Source organism: Balaenoptera musculus, chromosome 2 (genome assembly GCF_009873245.2).
Source record: "Balaenoptera musculus isolate JJ_BM4_2016_0621 chromosome 2, mBalMus1.pri.v3, whole genome shotgun sequence".
NCBI lineage: Eukaryota > Metazoa > Chordata > Mammalia > Artiodactyla > Balaenopteridae > Balaenoptera > Balaenoptera musculus.
This window is the reverse complement of record NC_045786.1, coordinates 82,076,619-82,100,695: the sequence shown is the minus strand read 5'-3', so window position 1 is coordinate 82,100,695 and position 24,077 is coordinate 82,076,619. Positions and strand designations below refer to the sequence as shown.

Below are 24,077 nucleotides of genomic sequence, written 5' to 3'. Positions count from 1 at the left end.
TATGTCTGTTCAGTGCTCACTGACATATTATGAAGGATTCAAAAGGAGTTCAAGACATAGCTTTGTCCTACCTTGATATAAGATAGCAAAATAGTTTCTAATTCCCCCAACAACCTTGCTGGGTCACACAGCTAATAAAAGGCAGACACAGGAGTTGAAGAGGAAAGGGTCACAAGCTTCTTCTGTTGAGCAGTCAGTCTCTGTTCTGTCACCTAATTGTCTCTTCCCAGTTATATGGAACCCACTACGTACTTTTCCAGCTCCAGTTCCTTCAACTCTGGTCTACTAAATTCTGTTCCCTTTTCGTATATCCTGACCCTTTTCATCAGGTCCGGGCTCAATACAAACTTTAGGTTAAAAAAAGATTTATCTCTATGAAACTGTACATTTGCCAAACTGCTTATTTACCAGCATGCCACTTTCTTATTAGAAAACTGTAGATTGGGATGGTTACTATTCTAAGCATCTGTGACTCTAGGGAGGCTGCCTGGGAAAAGAGCTGGGAGAGGGTTTGGGGAGAGACACACAGTACCTCCCTGAAACTGTAGAGCTGGATGACAGGGTATTAACAAAAGTTTCAATGAAAGCAGTATCTGAGTGGGAAAACATGCCAACCTTTGGTATCTATCATTGCAAACAGATTCATTTAAAGACATTTCTATCACAGAACATATATAAGCCATAATAATCAAAGAGTCATATATTCATATTCAGTGTACTAAAAAGCACCAGGCAATTTCTTGAAGGAAAACATATACTAGATTTATATCATGTTAAAATAATACAATTCATCTTTTTAAAAAATTGTACTCTTAAATCAGCTCAAGAGCCACATGCAATGGGAAGCTAAGCTTTCTTTCCTGCCATCTTGAGTTTATGATGAGAACCAGTTATAAGAAGGACTCATTATAATAGACTTTAACTCTCTACTGAAAAGTCTTTATACAGAATCAAGGCATTTTTCCCTTTTGCAAAAAGTACCTCTTTCATTTGGCAGGGTAATTCTGGGTTATGAGATCCTGTTCTGATAAATTTTCCATTCCCTAAGCCTTATTCTCTTTTCCCTTTTCTTTCAGGCTAACTCTCTTTACTTGCTAAATAACAGTCCTTGTGTTATTTTTTAAATTAAGATATAATTGACATAACATCGTATTAGTTTCAGATGTATGACACGATTTGATATTTGTATACATTGCAAAATGATCACCACATTAAGTCTAGTTCACATCCATCACCACACAGTTAAAACATTTTTTTTTCTTGTGATGAGAACTTTTAAGAACTACTTTCTTAGTAACTTTCAAATATGCAGTACAGTATTATTAACTATAGTCACCATGCTGTACATTACATCCCCAGGACTTATTTATTTTATAACTGGATGTTTGTACCTTTTAAGCACCTTCACCCATTTTGCCCCCTCCCCACCTCCCCACCTCTGGTAACCACCAATCTGTTCTCTGCTCTATGAGTTCTTTTTTTTTTTTTTTAAGATTCCACACATAAATGAGATCATTCGGTATTTCTTTGTCTGACTTATTTCACTTAGCATAATGCCATCAAAATCCAGCCATGTTGTTGCGAACAGTCCTTATGTCCTCAATAATTCTACTTTTTAAGAAACTTTCTCCATTTTATTACTGATTCATACTCTCTTTCTCTATACTGTCACCCCACCACCACCAACACACACACTTAGTTCTTTCTATCTTTATCCTGCTCTTAGAATCAGTCTCCTCAATTTCACAATCCATAATCCTGCAGGTAAAGGACATCTCCTCTCCCAACCTGGCTACTGAAGGCAACACATTCTTTGTTTTTGCCCATCATGTTTTATGAATAAAACAACTTATACGTGCTGCTCTCCCACCTCCAATTTTCTTGAGGAGGAACCTGCCCTGACATGTATATGAAGCTTGCCTTGTTAACTCAAAGTGTGGTCCATGGGCCAGTTTGTCAAAAATGCAGAGTCTCAGCACGCATCCCAAGCCTACTAAATCTGAATTTTTAAAAATTTTAATGAGCTCTGAAGACAGTTTGTATGCACATTACAGTTTGAGAAGCACTACTCTAGAGAAGAAACAATTTACATAATAATGTAAGTATAGTGAAGATGTATATTAAATGGAAAAACATTTTCAATGAATCAGTAGCTTTTGGGAAATTATTTATAAAGTTTCACCATATGATCTAGAAAATGATTTTGGAGATCTTACATACTATGCTTTATAAAGATTAATAATGAAGAAAAATAATGCTTACTCATGTGAAATCATGTGACTAATACATGCTGAAATGTGTTTTCCAAATATGTAAAATATTTTAAGCTCAATACTCTAGGAATCTACACTTGTTAAACCCTAGACTTCTCTCTTGATGACAGTCAATCAAATTTTAGTACTTTAAGAAATTACAAATAAGCTTATTAGCTTCGGCTAGCATCAAGTAAGCCCTTTTTAATGGAATCTATAGATCAATTCACAAGTGAATATATTGTCCTTTATGCATAAAATAATATGCTCCGAGCACAATTTTTTACTCAGAGTTATAAATATGAACTGATCCTTCTAAACTACATTGCTGGGACTTTCCTGGTGGTCCAGTGGTAAAGAATCTGCCTTATAATGCAGGGAATGCGGGTTCGATCCCTGGTCAGGGAACTAAGATCCCAAATGCCGCGGGGCAACTAAGCCTGTGTGCCACAACTACTGAGCTCACGCACCACAACTAGAGCCCGCATGCCGCAAACTACGGAGCCCATGTGCTCTGGAGCCTCTGTGCCACAACTAGAGAGAAGCCTGTGCCCCAACAAGAGATCCCGCATGGCTCAACGAAGATCCCGCGTGCCACAACTAAGACCCGATGCAGCCAAAAAAAAATTAAATAAATAAATAATAAATCTTTAAAAAAATAAACTACATTGCTTGTTTTAGTCTATAGCCAAAGGTACGTAACTGTAAGAAGACTGGGCCTAGGTTGTTATTAAATAGAGAAATCTAAATTTCACATACATTTGGCATTTCTGTATTTAAATTAAAATATGGACATGTTTAATTAATATCCTTAGAATTCCTAAAGCATTAAATAGAATGATGAGGTCACATTGTAATGACTCAACTCAGGAGGAGCTGAAAAACTTCCCACCTTCTCTGTTTATTTTCTTCCAGTCTAAATAAATAGGCACATTAGAATGTTAACTATCTCCACCTTTTCTGGGAGAGGTAATTAAACATTTTAATTTAAGAGTCTTTGGTGAAATTTCAATGTTTCCTTGCCAGCAGAAGAACAAGAGGAACCTATGACTCCCTTCTTCTCAGTGAAAAGTTAAAGACCTGTATGAGGACAAACCTGCAATCTAATCGTCAGCACTATATTCTAAGAACAAGCAGAACTTTAAGTGTTGTTACACGATAAAATGATTAACAAACAATTTTTAACCATTTATCTTAAAAACAATGAAGTTTAATTAAGCTTACAATTCAATTAGCCCACTCCAGTATCCTCCTAATGCCACAGTGAACACAGCAATTACAAAAATAACCACCATAGTATAGTCAAAGTTAGGCCACGATGGAGAATACATTTTCACAGTAATGTTATCTCCGAGAGTCTGAAAGGCAAAATAACAGTTAATACACTGGAATTAGTTTTCTTTTTACTATAGCATATGGCAGCAATATTCCAATTTCATTCTGGAATGGACACTATAAATAAGATAGCCAAGAATAACAGAACTGTTTTGACAACATGATATATAGTCTCTTGTCAAAATTATGAGGCTATGCTTTGGTTTATTAAATCTTGAAAGTGCAATGTTCTACACAATCACATTTTGTTCAAGGATTTAAAGTTAAATGATACAACACAAAGATTTTTAAAGAGGTCAAAGTAAAGAAATATCCCTTCTAAAGTCAGGACTCTGAAACACCTTGTGCTCAATGGGGGGTGAATACTTTCCAAATAAAAACTTGATAGGCCTTTACAACTTCTTGTTAGCAAATGGAACATATATAATAATTTAAATTAAATATCATGGTTAAAAGTAAAAAGTTGTACTATTTATAAACTTTATCTAATATATAATTACTAATTTACCTGCTTCATATCTTTAAAGTCTTTGTGGTTTATAAATGCAATCAGTATTTTCACATCATGAAATTCAGATTTGTTCCCTGAGGGAGGAAACTAAAAGAAAAAAACATACTGTGAAGACTTATGAACTACTAGTGTATTTACAGAATAAAATACAAGTTATTCATTAAATACAAACATTACATCTTTTTAAAGTTATAAAACGAAGTTTCATGTGTTCTTAATGTTATAGTAAGAGTTCTCAAACTGGAATCCTTTTAGCATAAACTTAAACTGATACTTTACACACACACATACACACACACATTCCTAACATAGTCTTGTCTACTTTAGGAATGGAAAAGAAACAAAATTTTCCAATTGAACACCTATCATAACCAGAATGTTTATTTAAAAAGAATCCTACCATCAGATTATTCAAAACTCAGCCCCTATACCACACACAAAGAAGATAGTTCAATTCCTGTGAAATTTGATATCATGAACTCAAAAGAAGTTATTATAGTTTTATAACTTACGAGGACACTGTTATTGGCAACCAACAATGCTTCAGCACCTCCTGTTTGTGCAATTCTGGCTTTTTCAAGAAAATGGCAGGTTCCCCACTGTACCACAACTGCTTTGTTCTTTATTCCATCAGGAGGAATATCAGAAAGGTTGCACAGTGGTGTGGTAGTCAGATTCATCAAACTAATGGAAGTCTGGAAAGAGGAAATGTCTTTAATATTATAAATATCATATTTCCCCCTAAAAGCATTCAATGGCAAAGTGTCAACATTGGTTTAATACAAGGTTCTTTTTTTTTTTTTAATTTTATTTATTTATTTATTTTTGGCTGTGTTGGGTCTTCATTGCTGCAAGCGGGCTTTCTCTAGTTGTGGTGAGCGGGGGCTACTCTTCATTGCGGTGCGTGGGCTTCTCATTATGGTGGCTTCTCTTGTTGCGGAGCACGGGCTCTAGTCACGCGGGCTTCAGTAGTTGTGGCACGTGGGCTCAGTAGTTGTGGCTCGCGTGGCTCGCGGGCTCTAGAGCGCAGGCTCAGTAGTTGTGGAGCACAGGCTTAGGTGCTCCGTGGCATGCAGGATCTTCCCAGACCAGGGCTCGAACCCGTGTCCTCTGCATTGGCAGGTGGATTCTTAACCACTGTGCCACCAGGGAAGTCCCAAGGTTCTTTTAAGTTAGAAATATTTGATGACAATCAGGCTTTGAGGCAAGTATTTTTAAATTCTCTAACTTGCTTTTCTCACAGAGAGAAATACTTAAGCAAAAGCAATAAATATTTATTAATCATAATATAACTAGTTTACATGCTAAAACATAATAATCACTCATTCTTACCATTCAATATTTTTATGTTTATAAATAAATAGAAGCTGTGATTTACTTACTGCATTTTCTAGGGTACTTGGAAGAGCTGTCCAATAAGGGTTATATAGCATGCAGTAGTCCTTAGATGGTGAAGGCATGTCATTTCCAGATGCATGCAGGATTGCTTCCTGAGCAGCTGTCTAGGACACAAACAATAATTTTCACGGTGGCAATAATTCGGCTTGCCAAGAACTAAGGATTTTAATAAAGCTATTTATATACAGGTTTGACCACATTTCCTTAAGGGGGAAGGTCCTCCAATAAATTGATTTCTTCTTGTTTGAGGAAATGGTAAAACTGTACATGGTTGCCCAGAACACATTCTTTAAGGAAGGTAAGTCACTTTCTTACAGGCCCTTGTTATAAGGGCCATATTCCAGGGAGGAATCTTGTTATGATTTTATAAGTTCAATACTCCCTTTACAGTCTGAAACTTTATTTCCCAATCTCTTATGAGTTATTATTCCATTGTTCATATTCTATAAAAGAAAATGCACTTGAAGTCCCTCAACCTATATTACCTTCCATATTCTACGAGTAACTAGAGCAAAAAAAAGAAGGTATCATTATTTCTAAGTTCTATCTTTGGAAGAGAACCAGAGAAACTGGAAATCTCAAGTTTTCAAGACCCTGCAACTGCCTATTCCAAAAGAACAGTCTAGAGTTTAGAGTGGAAAAAGAAGATATAGAAAAATGTTCTTTCCTTTTGCCTCATTTCTCACTACCTAGAAAAGAGAGACAAGAGGTAAGAAGTGACTAAAAGGAATATCCATTGTACATGGGGGTGGGGAGTGGGAGTGGAGCCTATGATATGAAGAAACAGCCTAAGATAACTAGAATACCACTCCACATCCCAATTCCCTTCAAACTTCGATCAGTCCAGATCCTTCCTCTCTCCTCCTTTGAGAAAATCTTACTCCACAACATAAGGGAGAAAAATAATTGTTTGGCAGATAAAGATGTTGTTCTACTAAGTCTCTGCCACTAAAGCATGCATTAGATCGAGCTACAGGAAACTGCTGATATTTGACCATTTTTGATCTATAAAATTGTTTATTACCTAGAAGTCAATCTAAATGTCTAAGAAGTACAGAAATGCTCTAATCCATGCTCTCCTACAAGAAATCTCCCTTGAACATTCGAGATTAGAAAACTTTCTAGCATACTTGGGACTTTATTAGCTTATGGATCTAAGCAAGTATAGGGAATTCTTGAAACATGCCATCAGATATTTACATAAAGTAATTACATAAGGAAACTACTTCTGGAAAAAAGAAATGTAGTTTTCATTCAGCTATATACTTGATGGCTATGAATGGATTCTGACAGGAGAGGTAAACTGATATGTTAAATTCTTACTGTACACAAACTATTTTTAGGTTGTAAACAAACTACACAAATTCAACAAAGTATATTTAGGTTATTGTCATACATTTACTTGATTCAGTGTCACTGTTTTATAAATGATGGCTCTGAGACTCAGAGTAGTTACTAACAACCTACGTAAGGTCACAGTAACATCATCTACAGTTCTAACTATTGCTGGTAATTCTACAGATAATCATAAGGGTTGATTAGACTTAGGTTAAACATTTTTTAAAGAATACTATGTAAGTGAATTGGGTACTTCTTATTGCACCCAACAAAATGGGTACTTCTTATTGCACCCAACAAAATGGCGCATGATATCAGGATGTCCCGCCATTAGCAATGCTGAGTTTGATTATTTGGTTAACATAGTAACTGCAGGGTTTCTCCAGTGTAAAGTTAAATATTTTTTTCCCCTTGTGATTAGTAAGTAATCTGTAGCACAATGTGAACAGTTCAGCAACTTCTCACCTAGTGTTTTAGCCTCCATGCCTGATTTAATTTTACATATTATGTTTGGGGTTGTGAAATGGTGAATGTCAATCCTCTACATTTATTAGCTTGTACTCTTCTTTTTTTTTAAATAAATTTATTTATTTTATTTATTTATTTTTGGCTGCGTTGGGGTCTTCATTGCTGTGCGCGGGTTTTCTCTAGTTGCGGCGAGCGGGGGCTACTCTTCGTTGCGGTGCGTGGGCTTCTCATTGCAGCGGCTTCTCTTGTTGCAGAGCACGGGCTCTAGGCACGTAGGCTTCAGGAGTTGTGGCACACGGGCTCTAGAGCACAGGCTCAGTAGTTGTGGCACGTGTCCTCAGTAGTTGTGGCTCGCAGGCTCAGTAGTTGTGGCACGCGGGCCCTAGAGTACAGGCTCAGTAGTTGTGGAGCACGGGCTTAGTTGCTCTGCGGCATGTGGGATCATCCCGGACCAGGGCTCAAACCCGTGCCCCTGCATTGGCAGGCGGATTCTTAACCACTGCACCACCACGGAAGCCCTTGTACTCTTCTTTTCTAAAAAAAAAAAGAGCTTTACTCTCTCTCTCTACCACCTTTTGCTTACTATCACTAGAGATTAATTGATTTTTTAAAATTCAATGTAGTGCAATTACAATTATTCGTTTGATGTTCAAATTATCCCAAATTTGGCCAATAGAGCCTCTTCCACCTTGCTCTTTGTATCCTTTTGGCAAGACCCCATTAGTCTTTGAGGACTTCCTTGTTTTAGGCTGACTTTATCCTTTACCTGCCATAGATTGGAACCAGTCATTCTATTAAGCTCCTTTTAGAGAGAACTGTATTTAAATTAGGATTTGGGTTTTAACAATGTACACTGCTGAAGTGGTATAACATTTACAATAGACAATTGGCAATATCAATCAAACTTTTTTAATACTTATAATTCTCTGATTCATATCCTACAGATGTATTACATAATGCACAAAGATTATACAAAGATAAATGTACAAGGATATTCACTGCAATATGTTATAGCAAAAACAAAAAACATCTTCCACAGATAAGAATCCATTACATTATGGTATGCATAGTACACAGCTATTAAAAAGAAAGAACTAGAGGACTTCCCAGGTGGCACAGTGGTTAAGAGTCTGCCTGCCAATGCAGGGGACACAGGTCCGAGCCCTGGTCTGGGAATATCCCACATGCCGCGGAGCAACTAAGCCCGTGCACCACAACTACTGAGGCTGAGCTCTAGAGCCCGCATGCCACAACTACTGAAGCCTGAGCACCTAGAGTCCATGCTCCACAGCAAAGAGAAGTCACCGCAATGAGAAGCCCACGCACCGCAACAAAAAGTAGCCCCACTCGCCGCAACTAGAGAAAGCCAGTGTGCAGCAATGAAGACCCAACACAGCCAAAAATAAATAAATGAATAAATATATTAAAAAATTAAAAAATTAAAAAAAAAAGAAATAACTAGATCTACCTGTAGAAATAGATGTCCATGGTGAGAAAAGCAAGTTCCAGAAAGATATTTATAGTGTTTTCTATTTTTATAAAAATGACCCCCCCTCAGAGCTCCCTATATGTATTTGTACTGTTATGTGAACTTAAAGAATGATGTGGAGAGAGACCAGGCTATTAAAAAAAAGGAGAGGAAAACAAAAGCAAAGATGAGGGTGTAAAAAGATTGGAAGGAGAAAATTTAAAAAGGAAAAAACAATCAAAACAAAAAAGGTATGAAGTCCCTCTCCTCTCATCCTGGTTCTCACAGTCACCCCTTAGGGGCTTCTTTTATGTCTTTCCAGATACTATCTATGAATATTTAAGATAGATAGATATTGGGTTGGCCAAAAAGTTCCTTCAGTTTTTAAGTAAAAATAAAAGACACATTTTTCATTTTCACCAAGAACTTCATTGAACAACGTATTCACCCTTTTGTTCCACTACCTTCTGACATTTTTCAGGCAACTTCATAATTCCCTCTTCCCAAAATTTTTTCTATTTTTGAGCAAAGAACTGTTCCAGGTGCCTTTTACAGTCTTCCAGGGAATGGAAATGTTTTCCATTAAGAGAATTTTGTAAAGACCAAAATAAATGGAAATCCAAAGGTGCAATGTCTGGTGAATATGGCAGATGAATCAGAACTTCCCAGCCAAGCTGTACAATTTTTGCCTGGTCATCAAAGAAACATGAGGTCTTGCATTACCCTGATGGAAGATTATGCATTTTCTCTTGACTGATTCCAGACACTTTTCATCAAGTGCTGCTTTCAGTTGGTCTAACTGGGAGCAGTACTTGTTGGGATTAATCGTTTGGTTTTCTGGAAGGAGCTCATCATAGAGGACTCCTTTCCAATCCCACCATATACACAACATCACCTTCTTTGGTTGAAGACCGGCCTTTGGTGTGGTTGGTGGTGGTTCATTTCACTTGCCCCACTATCTCATCTATACCACATTATTGTACAGCATTCACTTTTCATCACCCATTACAATTTGTTTTAAAAATAGAAACTTCATTACATTTCAGTAGAGAATCGCGTGCGGAAATATGGTCAAGGAGGTTTTTCTCACTTAACTTATGTGGAACCCAACTTCAAAGTGATTAACATAACCAAGCTATTGCAAATGATTTTCAACGTTTGACTTGGATATTTTGAGTATGTGGGCTATCTCCTGCACAGTATAACGTTGATTGTTCTCAATTAATGTCTCGGTTTGATCGCTATCAACTTCAACTGGTCTACCCGACCATGGAGCATCATCCAGTGAGAAATCTCCAGCATGAAACTTTGCAAACCACTTTTGACATGTTCGATCAGTCACAGAACCTTCTCCATACACTGCACAACTCTCTTTTTGCGTTTCAGTTGCATTTTTACCTTTCTTGAAATAATAAAGCATAATATGCCGAAAATGTTGCTTTTTTCTTCCATCTTCAATTTAATAACGGCTACACAAAAATTCACCAATTTTGATTTTTTTTTTTAATGCACGCTGATATGACAGCTGTCACATTACAATCTAACAAAATTGTTTTGAATGAAGTTAAAGACAACTAAGTCCTACCAGAGCCATCTTATGGAAAAACCGAATAAACCTTTTGGCCAACCCGACAGATGATAGATAGATAGGTAGATAGATAGATAGACAGACAGACAGACAGATAGATCTCAAACATATACATTGTTGTCTGTTTTACACATATGGGATCATACTATATATACTACTGTGTAGCTTTTCTAAAATTTTATTTTTTAAAGTTTATTTCTTTGAAGTATAATCAATTTACAATGTTAGTTTCTACTGTATAGCAAAGTGATTCGGTCATATATATATTCTTTTCCATTATGGTTTATTACAGGATATTGAATATAGTTCCCTGTGCTATACAATAGGACCTTGTAGTCCATCCTATATATAATAGTTTGCATCTGCTAATCCCAAACTCCCAATCCTTCCCTCCCCCACGTCCCTCCCCCTTGGCAACCACAAGTCTGTTCTCTATGTCTGTGAGTCTGTTTCTGTTTCACAGATAAGTTCGTGTCATATTTTAGATTCCACATATAAGTGATATCATATGGTATTTGTCTCTTTCTGACTTACTTCACTTAGTATGATAATCTCTAGGTCCGTCCATGTTGCTGCAAATGGCATTATTTCATTCTTTTTTATGGCTGAGTAGTATTCTATTGTATATGTGTACCACATCTTCTTTATCCATTCATCTGTTGATGGACATTTAGGCTGCTTCTATGTCTCTGCTACTGTAAATAGTGTTACTATGAACACTGGGGTGCATGTAACTTCTTGCATTATAGTTTTCTCTGGATATACGCCCAGAAGTGGGATTGCAGGATCATATGGCAACTCTATTTTTAGCTTTTTGAGGAACCTCCATACTGTTTTCCATAGTGGCTGCATCAATTTACATTCCCACCAACAGTGTAGGAGGTTTTCCTTTTCTCCACACCCTCTCCAGTATTTGTTATTTGTAGTCTTTTTAATGCTGGCCATTCTGACTGGTGTGAGGTGGTACCTCATTATAATTTTGATTTGCATTCCTCTAATAATTAGCGATGTTGAACATCTTTTCATGTGCCTGCTGGCCATCTGTATGTCTTTTTGGAGAAATGTCTATTTAGCTCATTTGCCCATTTTTCAATTGGGTTGTTTTTTTGTTGTTGACTTGTATGAGCTGTTTGAATATTTTGGAAATTAAGCCCTTGTGGGTTGCCTCATTTGCAAATACTTTCTCCCAGTCTGTAGGTTTGTCTTTTCATTTTGTTTATGATTTCCTTTGCTGTACAAAAGCTTGTAAGTTTGATTAGGTCCCATTTGTTTATTTTTGCTTTTATTTCTATTGCGCTGGGAGACTGAACAAAGAAAACACTGGTATGATTTATGTCAGAGAATGTTTTGCCTACGTTCTCTTGTAAGAGTATTATGGTGTCATGTCTTATATTTAAGTCTTTAAGCCCTAAAATTTAAATTTTATACGTTAGATTTTCCATATTGATACATATACACTACCTCCTTTTACACAACTATATAATAGTCAGTGTTACTTTTATAATTACAAAAGCTAACGGATTTTTTAAAAAGCTTAAATGTACAAGGAAGTACAAAGATATCCAACTATGAGTAACATTTATTGCTATAGACAGATTACAGTCTTTTCCACAGTGGTAGAAAATTTATCATTGATATAAGCAAAATTCATTGATATGGGAATTACTAAGGCAAAACACAAATTTTAGTGGAAGATTACTATGAGAGAGGAAAGTATAACCATACATAATTGTAGAATAGTTTGTATTGGATGTGGAACATGCAGCAAATTTCATGAGCAAGCTAACAAAGCCAAATAACTTAAGCATTTCCACTACATTTTAATATCTTAGTAAAATTTCTCATAGAGATTATATAGCTTTGAAAATTCAGTTTATCAACAATAGATATCGTATGTTCTGGAACTAGAGACCTGGGACAGAATGGCAGTTTCACCATTTATTGGCTATGTTACAAGTCATTTAAACTGTTTAAGCGTCAACATCTTATTTTTTGTTTGTTTGTTTTTGACCCCGCCTCGAGGCTTGCAGGATCTTAGTTCCCCAACCAGGGATTAAACCTGGGCCCTGGCAGTGAAAGCACAGAGTCCTAACCACTGGACCTCCAGGGGATTCCCTCCTCAGCTTCGAGATGACAAAAAATGTCCAGACCTCACAGAGCTGTCATGATGATTAAGTTAGATGATGCAAATGTTTACCCATATTAAGCTCTTAATAAATGGTAACTATTATTATTAATAATACATCTAGCACCTTGCCAAGTACTTGCACCATGCAGAAGAAATACAAGATGATTAGTGGTTGCTTAGGGTTTGGTAGGATGTAGGGATGGGGGTGATAGCTACAGAATATGAGGTTTCTTTCTTTCTTTTTTTAAAATGGACTTTATGTTTTAGATCACCTTTAGGGTCAGAGCAAAACTGAGCATGAAGTACAGTGTTCCTACATATTCCCTTACCACACACACGCATAGCCTCCCTCCAACCTCCATTATTAACATTTGTTACCATCTATGAACCTACACTGACAATTCATTACCACCCAAAGTCCACAGTTTACATTTAGGGTCTCTCCTGGTGTTTTACATTCTATAGGTTTTGACAAATATGTAATGACATGTATCCACCATTACAGTATCATATGGAATATGAAGTAGTTTTATTGCCCTAAAAATCCTCTGTGCTCTACCTATTTGGTTTCTTTTTGAGGTGATGTAGATGTTTTAAAATTGACTATAGTAACGGTTGTACATATCTGTAAATATACTAAAAGCCACTGAATTGTACACTTTAAATGGGTGAATTTTATGGTATATGAACTATATCTCAATAAAGCTGCCCCCACCAAGAAACACTAAACAAGAAATTATAGTCTTACTGGGAAGATTAAAAAGAAACCTGAAAAAGATAATCACAAACAGAATGTGATTTAAGTCAGTCTCTAGTAAAAGCTTTAGTAGTTCTTAGGGTGTTGGAAATGCAAATTCTTGGACCCTATTCCCGACCTACTGAATCAGAAACTCTGAGAAGTTTATTTTTAACAAGGCCTTATGGAGATTTTGATGCTTGTTAAGGTTTGAGTACCATAGCTATAGGAGCAGTGTTTCTCAAGATTTAACGTGCATACAAATCACTTAGTGATCATATTAAAACGGAGATTTTGATTCAGTTGGCCTGGGTGGAATGTGGGATTCTGCATGTCTAACAAGCTCCCAGGTGATCCTGATGCTGCTGCTCTACGGGCCCAACCTTGAGCAGCAAAAGCTATGCAGGAACAAGAGCACAGTCACCCCTCGGGATCTGAGGGAGACTGGTTCCAGGACAGATAACAAAATCCAGGTATGCTCAAATCCCATAGATTTGATTCCACACAAATTCAACAAACTGTAGATCATAAACAAAGTGTATGTATCGAAAAAAATCCAAGTATAAGTGGACCCGCGCAGTTTAAACCCATGTTGTTCAAGGGCCAACTGTAGTAGAAACCACATCACTGTGGGCCAGTTAGATTGGGAAGCACAGAGGCCTGAAGCTCAGTGTCCCTTCAAACATTACAAGTACCAAATCAGGTGAGACTTGTGGTCTACCTGTGTTAGTATTAGATCATCTGACAAAGACCCCATGGTGGAAGGACAGGATATCTTCCTTTACATTTTTCAAGTTAGAAACATGCTTCAAGACATCTGAATTTTCCTCTGTAATCAACTGTGGTCTGGCCTTCTATGACTTTACTCAACCCTTAAAAAATATCTGTTTATATTTTCAACCAATAATGAAAATATTCTCTTAGTAAAAAGCTTAGTATCAAGAGCTTGAAGGGATTTAGGGATAACATAATCTAGTCCCTTCATTTCATAGCTCAAACAGGTCCAAAATGATCAAAATGAAGTCTCAGGGGCCAGATTAGAATTGAGCTCTCTAAAACCCAGACCAGTGGTCTTTCAGCTCTGCTATCACTTCAAGTTCCCTTATGCAGCTAGATCTGCCAGCACCTCTTAGTACCCAATCATCACTCTCCAGTTTTAATACTGGTCATATATATCTCTGCATTAGCTGTTAACTCCCTCTCTGCTGTGATTCTGGGCATGGGTCTCCTACCACCACTCAAATTCCTCTAATACCCAATTAGTTCCTCCCACACCCTAAACATCCCAAACTCTAACTCCTTTCCTTATACTCTTCCAAGTACCCCCACTTCTAGGACTCTAGAGTTTCATGGAATTCCTTTCCCTATGACAAGTGCTCCTTACTGCTCACCCCAAATCCTGCCTCTTAATGGCAGTTCCTACAACCACTGGCGGTGGAATCAAGTGTTCTTCATGGCCATCAAATCATGAATCTCACACCCGTGTCTTTATATTCCACATCTTGCTTGATCCTCACACGCAAGGGAAGCAAGTTTACCAGCCCACAGTGTGAAGTAGTACTTCCTGTTTTTCTGATTCAAATTTACCTCCCATAAAACTTCATCGGATGCCTGTTGTTTGTGAACATTTCCAAATTTACTTTACCCAGATCACTTGACTTCAGTCTTATTCCATGTCATCTTCTTTTTAAATCAATGTTTAAGTCTATCTTAATGTCAGAGTTGCCTATTCTTTTGATCATTTTTCTCCTAAATAATTTTTGGTATGATAAGTGCCAAATGATTACTCAAAGTCTAAAAACACCTCAACTGTAATGGAGTACACTATACTCACATCCTTGCAAGTGTCCTATTTCCTCATTTTCCCAGACCAATCAGACCTTAAACAATGGGACATATATAAGGAGCTGTATTTCATCAGTGTACTTACACTGAGTCAGTCTTGCACTGACCTTCACGTCCCTATCTCTTGAGGCTATATCTATGCTTTATACTCCAGTCTCTTGGTAGTCCCAAGCATGGGCATTTGTATTCCTGGCCTCTGTTCAAACGGCCTCCTGATGCTGACTCACCAGCCCAATATTAACCTAGGAAACAGGCCTTTCTACTCCTGTTCAAGCTAATAGCACAGTTCGATTCTTCTGTGACTTTGTTTCACAGGTTTAGTTTGCCTTCTACTCTTCTTTCTCCTTCAAAAGGTATCTACCAGCACTGGATCTACTTTCCAAATTTAAGTCTTCACACATTCCTTTTGAAAATAAAAATTATTTAGCTAAAAATTTATCTAATATACTACCCCCTACCCTGAATCCACGCCATACTTTGGGTCTGCCAGGACTCTGTATCTTGGCCCATTTTCACCTGATCACTATGGAGCTCTGACTAATACAATGCTAACTTTTACCCATGTATATACTTAATTCCCTTTAAAAGCCTTAACAGATTAGTCAAGCATGGTTCTTCTTTTTTCTTAGAGATTATGGTGGGTAATCTGGGCAACAATTTCTTACCCTTTATTATAGATCAGTGCTTCTTGAATTTAATGTTCTGTTAAAATCAGATTCTGATCCAGCAGGCCTTAGGAGGAGCCCATGATTATACATTTCTAACCAGTTTCCAAGTGATGCTCTGATGTTGGGCTGCAGAGTACATGGTTATAGACTTCATCATGAATAGCAGTGAAACTCATCAGATTTCCAGACATTACTGGGGTTCTCCTAGGAATTTTCTTAAGAGGTGAAAGTCACACTGTACCTGCAGTATGCTGGTATAGCCAACGTTCATGTATTGGCCAGCAGTTCCCCCATTTCACCCATAAGTTCACTCAAAACTCTTCAGCATTTGTATCACTGGGTCCCAGCTTCCCCACCCACCTCCACAGTCTGTCAATTAAACCTGGTTCACATTATTCGTATTGTTATCCATTAGATATACTTAATCCTTTGGTTTCAAGGGACAATGTGTGAATATGATGAACTCTCTCTCCAATTAACCCCCCCTGCAATCTTTCTTCATAAAATCTACAAATTAAACTACTCCTCTATCTTTAGATACCGAATATGAGGGCTGGGGGTTTGGGGTAAGTTTTGCTAATAAACAGAATTTATTTAAAATGAGAACTAGCAATTAAAAAAAAAAATCTTTGTTTCTAAACCAGAAGATAAAAAGTTAAAATGTAATCACTGAGTGCTAAATGCCAAAGAGTAATAGTCATCTACCCATTACCCTTATATCATAGCAATGTAGGAGATATCCTTTCCTTTACAAACATCTTTCTCTTCACACAGATTGAGTTTTAAGTCAATAGCAATACATTAAGAGTTGAAAGCAGCCTCTACAGGAAAGGCAGAATTGGGGTTATATATCTGAATGACGCATGTTCCAAAGTCAGGTCTAAATAACTTCCTGATTCACTATTCACTATTATATTTTCTATGCCTCTTTCCTCACTAATAAGTTATATAATCAAGACAATCTATGTTCTTTCTACTCCTACTTCCAATATTCAAGGTTTATGGAAACCATGCACTGAAACTGACTAGACTCAGACCCTCAGAGATGAAGTGAAATCTTAATTACTTAATTAGTCGCTCAGTGGGAGCTAGGGCACCAAACAGGGATTTATAGAGAATCAGAGGAGTCTGTGGGACATGGGGAGAGTAGATCCCCAGGATCATTCCTTACACTTGGAGAATCTGGGGGCATGTAACAGGCTAAGATGTACTAGGGTGGAGGGAAGAGACAAGGTAACCACTGATTCATTCAATACTCTGCAAACTATGAGGTGCTAGAGGAGACAGCAGAGAATGAGTCAGGTAGCTTCTCCGTCATGGGGCTTATATTCTATGTTACCTAGATCCAGCCTTCTCCCTTGTTTTCCTTAAGTAATCTTACTATTTAACTATTATAGAATTTATGATTTACACTAGAATTCATAAACTCAAATGCCTAAAAGGCCAGGCAGGTAAATCAGAGTTGATTTAAGACCATAGGACATGGTAACATTTGGCAAATTCTGGCCTAAAGGCAATGAAATTTTTGAAAAAAAATTTAGTATCTTGGGGTAAGAGTCCATACCTGGAGACTTTATGGTCTAGATTTCTGTAAACAGATCCAATTTCAGGTAAATTTTTAACAAAGACAAATTATTAAATATATTATAAATATGACTTCTATCTTTAAAACTGTTTTCATGAAAATAAATTCACAAATTTATCCAATCAGTCTTGTGATCTATTTTTGATCCAAAAAAAAAAAAAAAACTTAGTGGTAAAGTATAAAGAAATGCCTAGAAACTCTGGGTTCTAGTCCTCTTTTTCATGACTTTCTATCTGGTCTAGGACAAACTGTAATCTTCCTGAGACTTCTCTCAGGATCATTTTGAGATTCTAAGGAGATGTATGTTTAGGTGTTGTATTTTGGGAAGGAGACAACACAGCAATTAGTGACTTAAAAATTGGACAACGGGATGCAGAATCCACAGAGACAGCTCTGATTGTGAAGAATCTGACAGTTAAAGGAGGAATGTGACATAACCAGCATGTCTAAGCTTGGGCTTAGACATGTACCACAGACTAGGTGGTTTAAACAACAGAAATTTATTTTTCACAGCCTGGAGCCTAGAAGTTTCAAGGTGCCAGCATGGTCCAGTTCTGGTAAGGGCTTTCTTCCTGGCTTGTAGATGGCCACCTTTTCACTGTGTCCTCACATGGTGGGGCGGGGGGAGAGAAAGAGAGCAAGGCAATAATCCCATTGTAAGGGTCTCACCCTGATAACCTTATCTAAACCTAATTATCCTCAAAGGCCCAATCAATCTCCAAATACCATCACACTGGGAGTTAGGGCTTCAACATGAGAATTTAGAGGCACACAATTCAGTCCACAGCATTTCTCCCCTGGCTCCCAAAATTCATATCCTTCTCACATGCAAAATATTTACATTCATTCCATCCCACAGCCCTAAAAGTCTTAATTCATTCCAGCATCAACTCTAAAAAGTCCAAAAGCTCATCTAAATGTCCTCTAAATCTGATATGGGTGAGACGCAAGATTCTTCATGAGGTAAGATTCCTCTCCAGCTGTGAACCTGTAAAACCAGACAAGTTATGTGCTTCCAAAATATAATGGTGGGACAGGCATAGGATAGACATTCCTATTCCAAAAGAAGAAATCAGAAGGAAGAAAGGGGTGAGGGGACCCAAGGAAGTCCAAAACCTAGTACGACATAGATCTTAAGGCTCAAGAAGTATCCTTTTTGGCTCTATGTCCCACTTTCCAGGCCCACTGGGGTGGAAGTGTCACCCCCATGGCTCTGTGGGGTAGCCTTTGGCTCTGTGGGATACCACCCCCCAAGGCTCCTGGTGGAAGCCAAAAGGCTTGTTGAAACTGAAGTTGTAGCCCTGATGATCTCTGAATCACCTTGGGGGTCATTTCTCCCTCTTCTTGAAGAATAATGCACGTTCACAGCCAAATAGCTCTATCATCCCATCCTGTCAGATCCAAAAAGTCCAACAGCCTTTCTTCATTTCATCCTGTCTCCTTCCCCCAGAGTTAAAAGTGGCAGTGCTTTTGCTCATAGAATCCCATAAGCTACTTATCAAGTGATTGTTCAGCCACACTCTTAGCGTTCTTTCCAGAACAAACTTTCTCTTTTTTTTTTTTTTTACAACATGGATAGGCTGAGAATTTTCCAAATCTTCAAATTCTGGTTCCTTTTAGCTTAACAATTCCTTCTTCAATTCCTCTCTCTTCTTTGCATTTCACTAAAAGCAGTTAGAAAGAACCAAGCTGCTCCACCAACACTTTGCTTAGAAATCTCCTCAGCTAAATATTTGATTTCACTGCTTACAATTCTTCCTTCCACACAACACTAGAACATAGTTCAGCCAAGTTCTTTACCATTTTATGACAAGAATTGCCTTTCCTCTAGTTTCCAATAAACTGTTCCTCATTTCCATCTGCGATCTCACCAGAATCACCTTTAATGTTCATATTTCTAGCCTCTACCCATTACCCAGTTACAAAGCTGCTTCCACATGTTTAGGTATTTGTTACCACAGAACCCCACTCCCGGTACCAAAATCTTAGTCAGCTTGGGCTGCCATAAAAAAATACGATAGGGAGAGGGGGAGGGGGCAGGGAGAGCAAGCTCTCTGTCTGGTGTCTTTTCTCATAAGGGTACCAATCCCATCACAAGGGACCTACTCTCTGACCTCATCTAAACCTAATTATCAATATCTCCCAAAGGCCCCATCTCCAAATACCATCAATACTGGGGGTTAGTGCTTCAAGATATGGATTTTGGGAGGACACGATTCAGTCCATAGTACAGTAGCTCAGCATGTCTCTGATAGGTTGGGTAGCAGAACACAACTAGTTTGCCCAGGAGGCTGAGGGAGGAGGGCAGAAGAGAAGGAATTAAAGAAGACTTTGAGTTGGTGTAGTATACCAAAGGAATGCAGATTTCAGCAAGAGATTTTTCTGTTGGGGATTCTGATCACCACTTCATTTTCATAAGCTCAAGATGTGGCTATATGACACTTCAAATTCTTTGAAGTAATGAAAACATGAATACAACTTTTATAAAAACATTATGAGAAAGACTCAGGATTCTTCAGAGAACTTTGAAGCAATTTTAGAAAACAGATCCAGGCTAAATTTCACTCATTCTCTTTGAAACAGAACCCTGTGACTGGGTCCGAATAACACTAAAATAAAAGTCTAACAGTTGGGGCTAGCGGTGGGAGTCGAACTAGGGAAGGACAAGTGTGATATGGAAATATGGCAAAGCCAAGAGAGAATAAATTACCTGCCAGGCACTCTTTTCATGTCTAGACTTAAATGTTTAATGGGTTTAGAAGTCATTAAAACAGCCAGATGTGCTGTAGCTTGTGTTCAAGATACACGGTAAGGTCACTCTGATGTGATGAGGACAAACAGAGTAGGGTAGGCTACATGATGTTGAAGGGGCTTTCCAATGTTAAATACTCTGCCTCTTCTACAAGGATGTGACACTTTCTGGAGATTAAATGCTGCTTCTAGATGAGGATGATGACCCTTTTTTTTTTTTTTTTTTTTTTTTTGGCTGCGTTGGGTCTTTGTTGCTGCTCGTGGGCTTTCTTTACTTGGGGCGAGTGGGGGCTACTCTTCGTTGCGGTGTGAGGGCTTCTCATTGCAGTAGTTTCTCTTTTTGTGGAGCACGGGCTCTAGGTGCGCGGGCTTCAGTAGTTGCAGCACGCAGGCTCAGCAGTTGTGGCTCACAGGCTCTAGACTGCAGGCTCAGTAGTTGTGGTGCACGGGCTTAGTTGCTCCGCGGCATGTGGGATATTACCGGACCAGGGCTCGAACGCTTGTCCCCTGCATTGGCAGGCGGATTCTTAACCACTGCACCACCAGGGAAGCCCATGATGGCCCTTTTCTAACATGACCAAGGGGAAAGAGGCTCAGTAGGGCCAGCTTCCAGAGACCAGAAAGAAGAAATGAAATGATTAAGCTGGCATCATTCATTCAAATGAACTCAGAGAGGCCACCTAGGGCTGTAAGAGTAGGGAAGAGGAGTAAACAAGGGCTTCAGGGAGAAAATGGTTAAAATTACAAAAAACTTAAAATAGTGGAGGAAAGGAACTAGGTATCTGGTAAAGAGAAGGAAAGAGAGAGCTCCTGCTGAGAAAAAGGATACCAGATTTATTTGAGTTCCTCAGAAAAGGGAAGGAATGAGAAAGAGACCCTTTCAGGAATTTAAAGGAAGAAAGAGTGGAGAAGAAAAAAATCCACTGAGAAATCACTAAGAAATAGAAAATCAATAATACTAGTTAGCACTGAAAAAGATCTTCCCAGTTTCAAAACATCTTGTCAGTGTATTCACAGTTACCCGCACAGCTCCTGGCACATAAGAGATAGCACACTAAATATTTGTGGAGTGAAAGACTGTTACTGAGTCCTCACAACAACCCTGCAAGCGGGGAATACAGAACTCAAGATTAACATGGTGAAATATGACAAAATATATATGTACAATATAAAAAGAATAAAATCTAGAATATGGGAGACAGACTAGCTACAATTTAGAACACGGACAAACTTTAGACTTGTGAAGCACTTGAAATTACATGAAACTTTTGCTTCCATTTTTCTAGTGAGAGGCTTCAGAGCTTTTATTAAGAATTTCAATATGAGTTTATGAGCAATTGATGTATTATTAGGTTAATTATTAACTTGTGTTGAGAAAGGACAGGTGGGAATTTATACACACATGTATATATTCTTACAATTAGCTTAAGAAGTTCAAATGAAAATGAGTGCAAAAACACTCAAAAATTTTCATACCTAGGTTATAGTTTTATGTGTATTTACATACTACCTGAATTATCTTTTGGACATGTCTGATTACAAGGTAAACAACACCTCAAAGATTCAGACCAACACTGCCACTTTGCTATTCTCTTTATATCCTACTCCTCCCCCTGACCCACCTCAAGCAATTTTTAGATACATTCTTCCTAATGCTGCCTAGCAAAGTTATGAATACAATAAAGGCACTTAACCACTTCAGGCTTTGAGTTTGGTTTCTCAATAAATGTTAAAAACACTTTCATATTGAATATATTCACTGGTAGTAATCCTTTAAACTGGAGAGTAAGCAAAATATACTCTTTCAGAGAAGTTACACATTCTAATGGAAAGAGCTAGACAGGCATACACCATACCAATTCTGTATAAAGCTCATAAAAGTTTCCAACCTGAAACTCCCTAAGTGAAATTTACAAGAAACAAAAAATGAAACACTGAACACTGGCGTCCTTACCACCCATTCACTGAAGCTTCTGCTTGGTGTTGGATTTTAAGACATTATTGCTTTTTTCTAATTACGAAAGCAAACTTGTGTACACATATTTGTTACTGTTACTTAACCGGCTCTCCTCCCCTTTAAACTAGGCAGAGAATTGAAACCCACTGAAACCCACTAAAAGAATTACACTTTGGTGTGTTCTTTAAAAAATTATTTTAAATTATTACTGTTACCAGAAAGCCCCAGAATGAAATCAAATGAGCCCTAAGGCGAAGCAGAAACTACAGCGGAGGAAGAAAAAAATCTGTATGAGAGCAATTAAACTAAAGCGCAGTCCTTGAACCGCTAAACATCCAGGGATCGGGTATACGTTTTTTCCTCCTTTCGGGGTTGGGGTTGGGGGGAGTGCGGGTTAAGCAGCGGTAAGAAAGGCTGTACAATAAAATTCACAGGTCAATTCAAAACGCCTGGAACAGTGAAAAACTATAGAGGAGAAGCACCGAAGTCCGAGTCGTATTAGGGGCTCGGCAGGTAGCTTTCTCGGGGGTAGGTACCGGGACTTCAAAGGACGGGAATGGGGGCTGGACGGAAAGGGAGTAGTGGGACAGGGAGGGGGATGAAAGCAAAAAACCAGAGCAGGCCGCGTAGGCGCGGGAGAGGGCAGGCCGGCAGGGAGCCCGGGGTGGGGGCGACGGGGGGAGCGGGGGGGGCGGCGGCGACGGAGGGGGGGGGGCCCGGCCCCGCCCCGGGGAGGCCCGAGAGCCCGCCCGTCCCCCTTACCAGAGGGAGCAGGAAGCCCCACAGCAGGGCGGCCGCGGCGGGGGTCAGCGGGTGCTGCAGTCCCATCGGACTGCCTGGTGAGCGCCCGGCGGCGCGGCGCGGCGCGGCGCGAGGCGGGGCGGGCTCCGGGTCCCCTCGCGGCGCTGCTTCGGTGGCTAGGCCGGACAGGGGCGGCCGGCAGGGTTAGGCTGGAGCCGCCGCGGCTGCTGGAGCCGCCACTGCAGCGCCGACTTCCTCTTCCGGCCCCGCCCGGAGGCCGCGGAAACCCCCACGGGGCACGTGGAGTCCGGGTCCGCGCGCGCCGCTCGCCGGGCTCTCTGAGGTTCCCGGCGCTGGCCGGCACCCGCAGCGGGTCTGGGCGTGTCTCTTTACAGCTGCGTGACCTGAACTGTTCCCGGGTCCGGGCAGGCGAAGGGACTTTTTCAAGGCCTTCTTCTTCCTAGAAGAGGCGGAGCGCCTGTTCAGTTCCCCACTAACCACCCAGGTGCTCGAGCCAAAAACCTACATGTTCTGAGTCTTAATTCACCTGCTCATCAGCAGTCCTAGGCTCTCTCACACGTATGTCCCCCAAACGCCCACCTTCTCCTAAACCGCAGTGACCACCCCCAGACCACTGTTGTTTTTCTCCTCCAAACTGGTTTCCGTTTCCACTCCCCACAGCCCATTATCCACACAGCTGTCCTGGAGAGATCTTTTTGAAAGTGTAAATCAGATCATGTCACTCCCAACCACACTTAGAATAAAATCAAAGATCTACTCTGGGACTTCCCTGGTGGCCCAGTGGTTAAAAATCCACCTGCCAATGCAGGGGACAGGGGTTCGAGCCCTGGTCCCAGAAGATCCCACATGCCATGGAGCAACTAAACCGTGTGCCACAACTACTGAAGCCCACGCGCCTAGAACCTGAGCTCTGCAACAAGAGAAGCCACCGCAATGAGAAGCCTGACACTGCAACGAAGACCCAACACAGCCATAAATAAATAAATTTATTTTTTTAAAAAACGGAAACACTCTACTCTGGAGGATAAAGTTTATATAACATGGTCCGTGCCTGCTTCTCTGACCCCATCTTCACTGTTTTCCCACGCTCGCTTCAAGCCACATGGGCCGCCTTCGGTTCTTCCGGCCTTTGTACTGGTAGTCCTCCCTGCTGGAATGCTCCTCTCTCTGAATACCTGGCACGCTGGCATTCACTTATCAGCTTAAATGTCACTTCCTCAGAGGGAACTTATTTATTTACTTTTTTAGTTAATTTATTTATTTTTGGCTGCATTGGGTCTTCGTTGC

At 39.3% G+C, this 24,077-nt stretch overlaps 1 protein-coding gene across 3 annotated transcripts in view; it reads right to left on the bottom strand.

Moving 5' to 3' along the window:
* SPPL2A (signal peptide peptidase like 2A) overlaps positions 1-23,031 on the bottom strand; it is a 51,707-nt gene extending 28,676 nt beyond the window's left edge. Inside the window, exons 1-5 of one of the 3 annotated variants that reach the window (XM_036843101.1) lie at positions 22,791-23,031; positions 5,481-5,600; positions 4,611-4,793; positions 4,096-4,185; positions 3,477-3,610 (exon numbers count right to left, since the gene is read on the bottom strand). In XM_036843101.1, the coding sequence (XP_036698996.1) occupies positions 3,477-3,610; positions 4,096-4,185; positions 4,611-4,793; positions 5,481-5,600; positions 22,791-22,856 (593 nt within the window). In that variant the 5' untranslated portion in view covers positions 22,857-23,031. The remainder of the gene's footprint in view (positions 1-3,476; positions 3,611-4,095; positions 4,186-4,610; positions 4,794-5,480; positions 5,601-22,790) is intronic. The other 2 variants (XM_036843099.1, XM_036843100.1) reach the window with 2 other exon arrangements.
* Between the last annotated feature and the right edge of the window lie 1,046 nt (positions 23,032-24,077).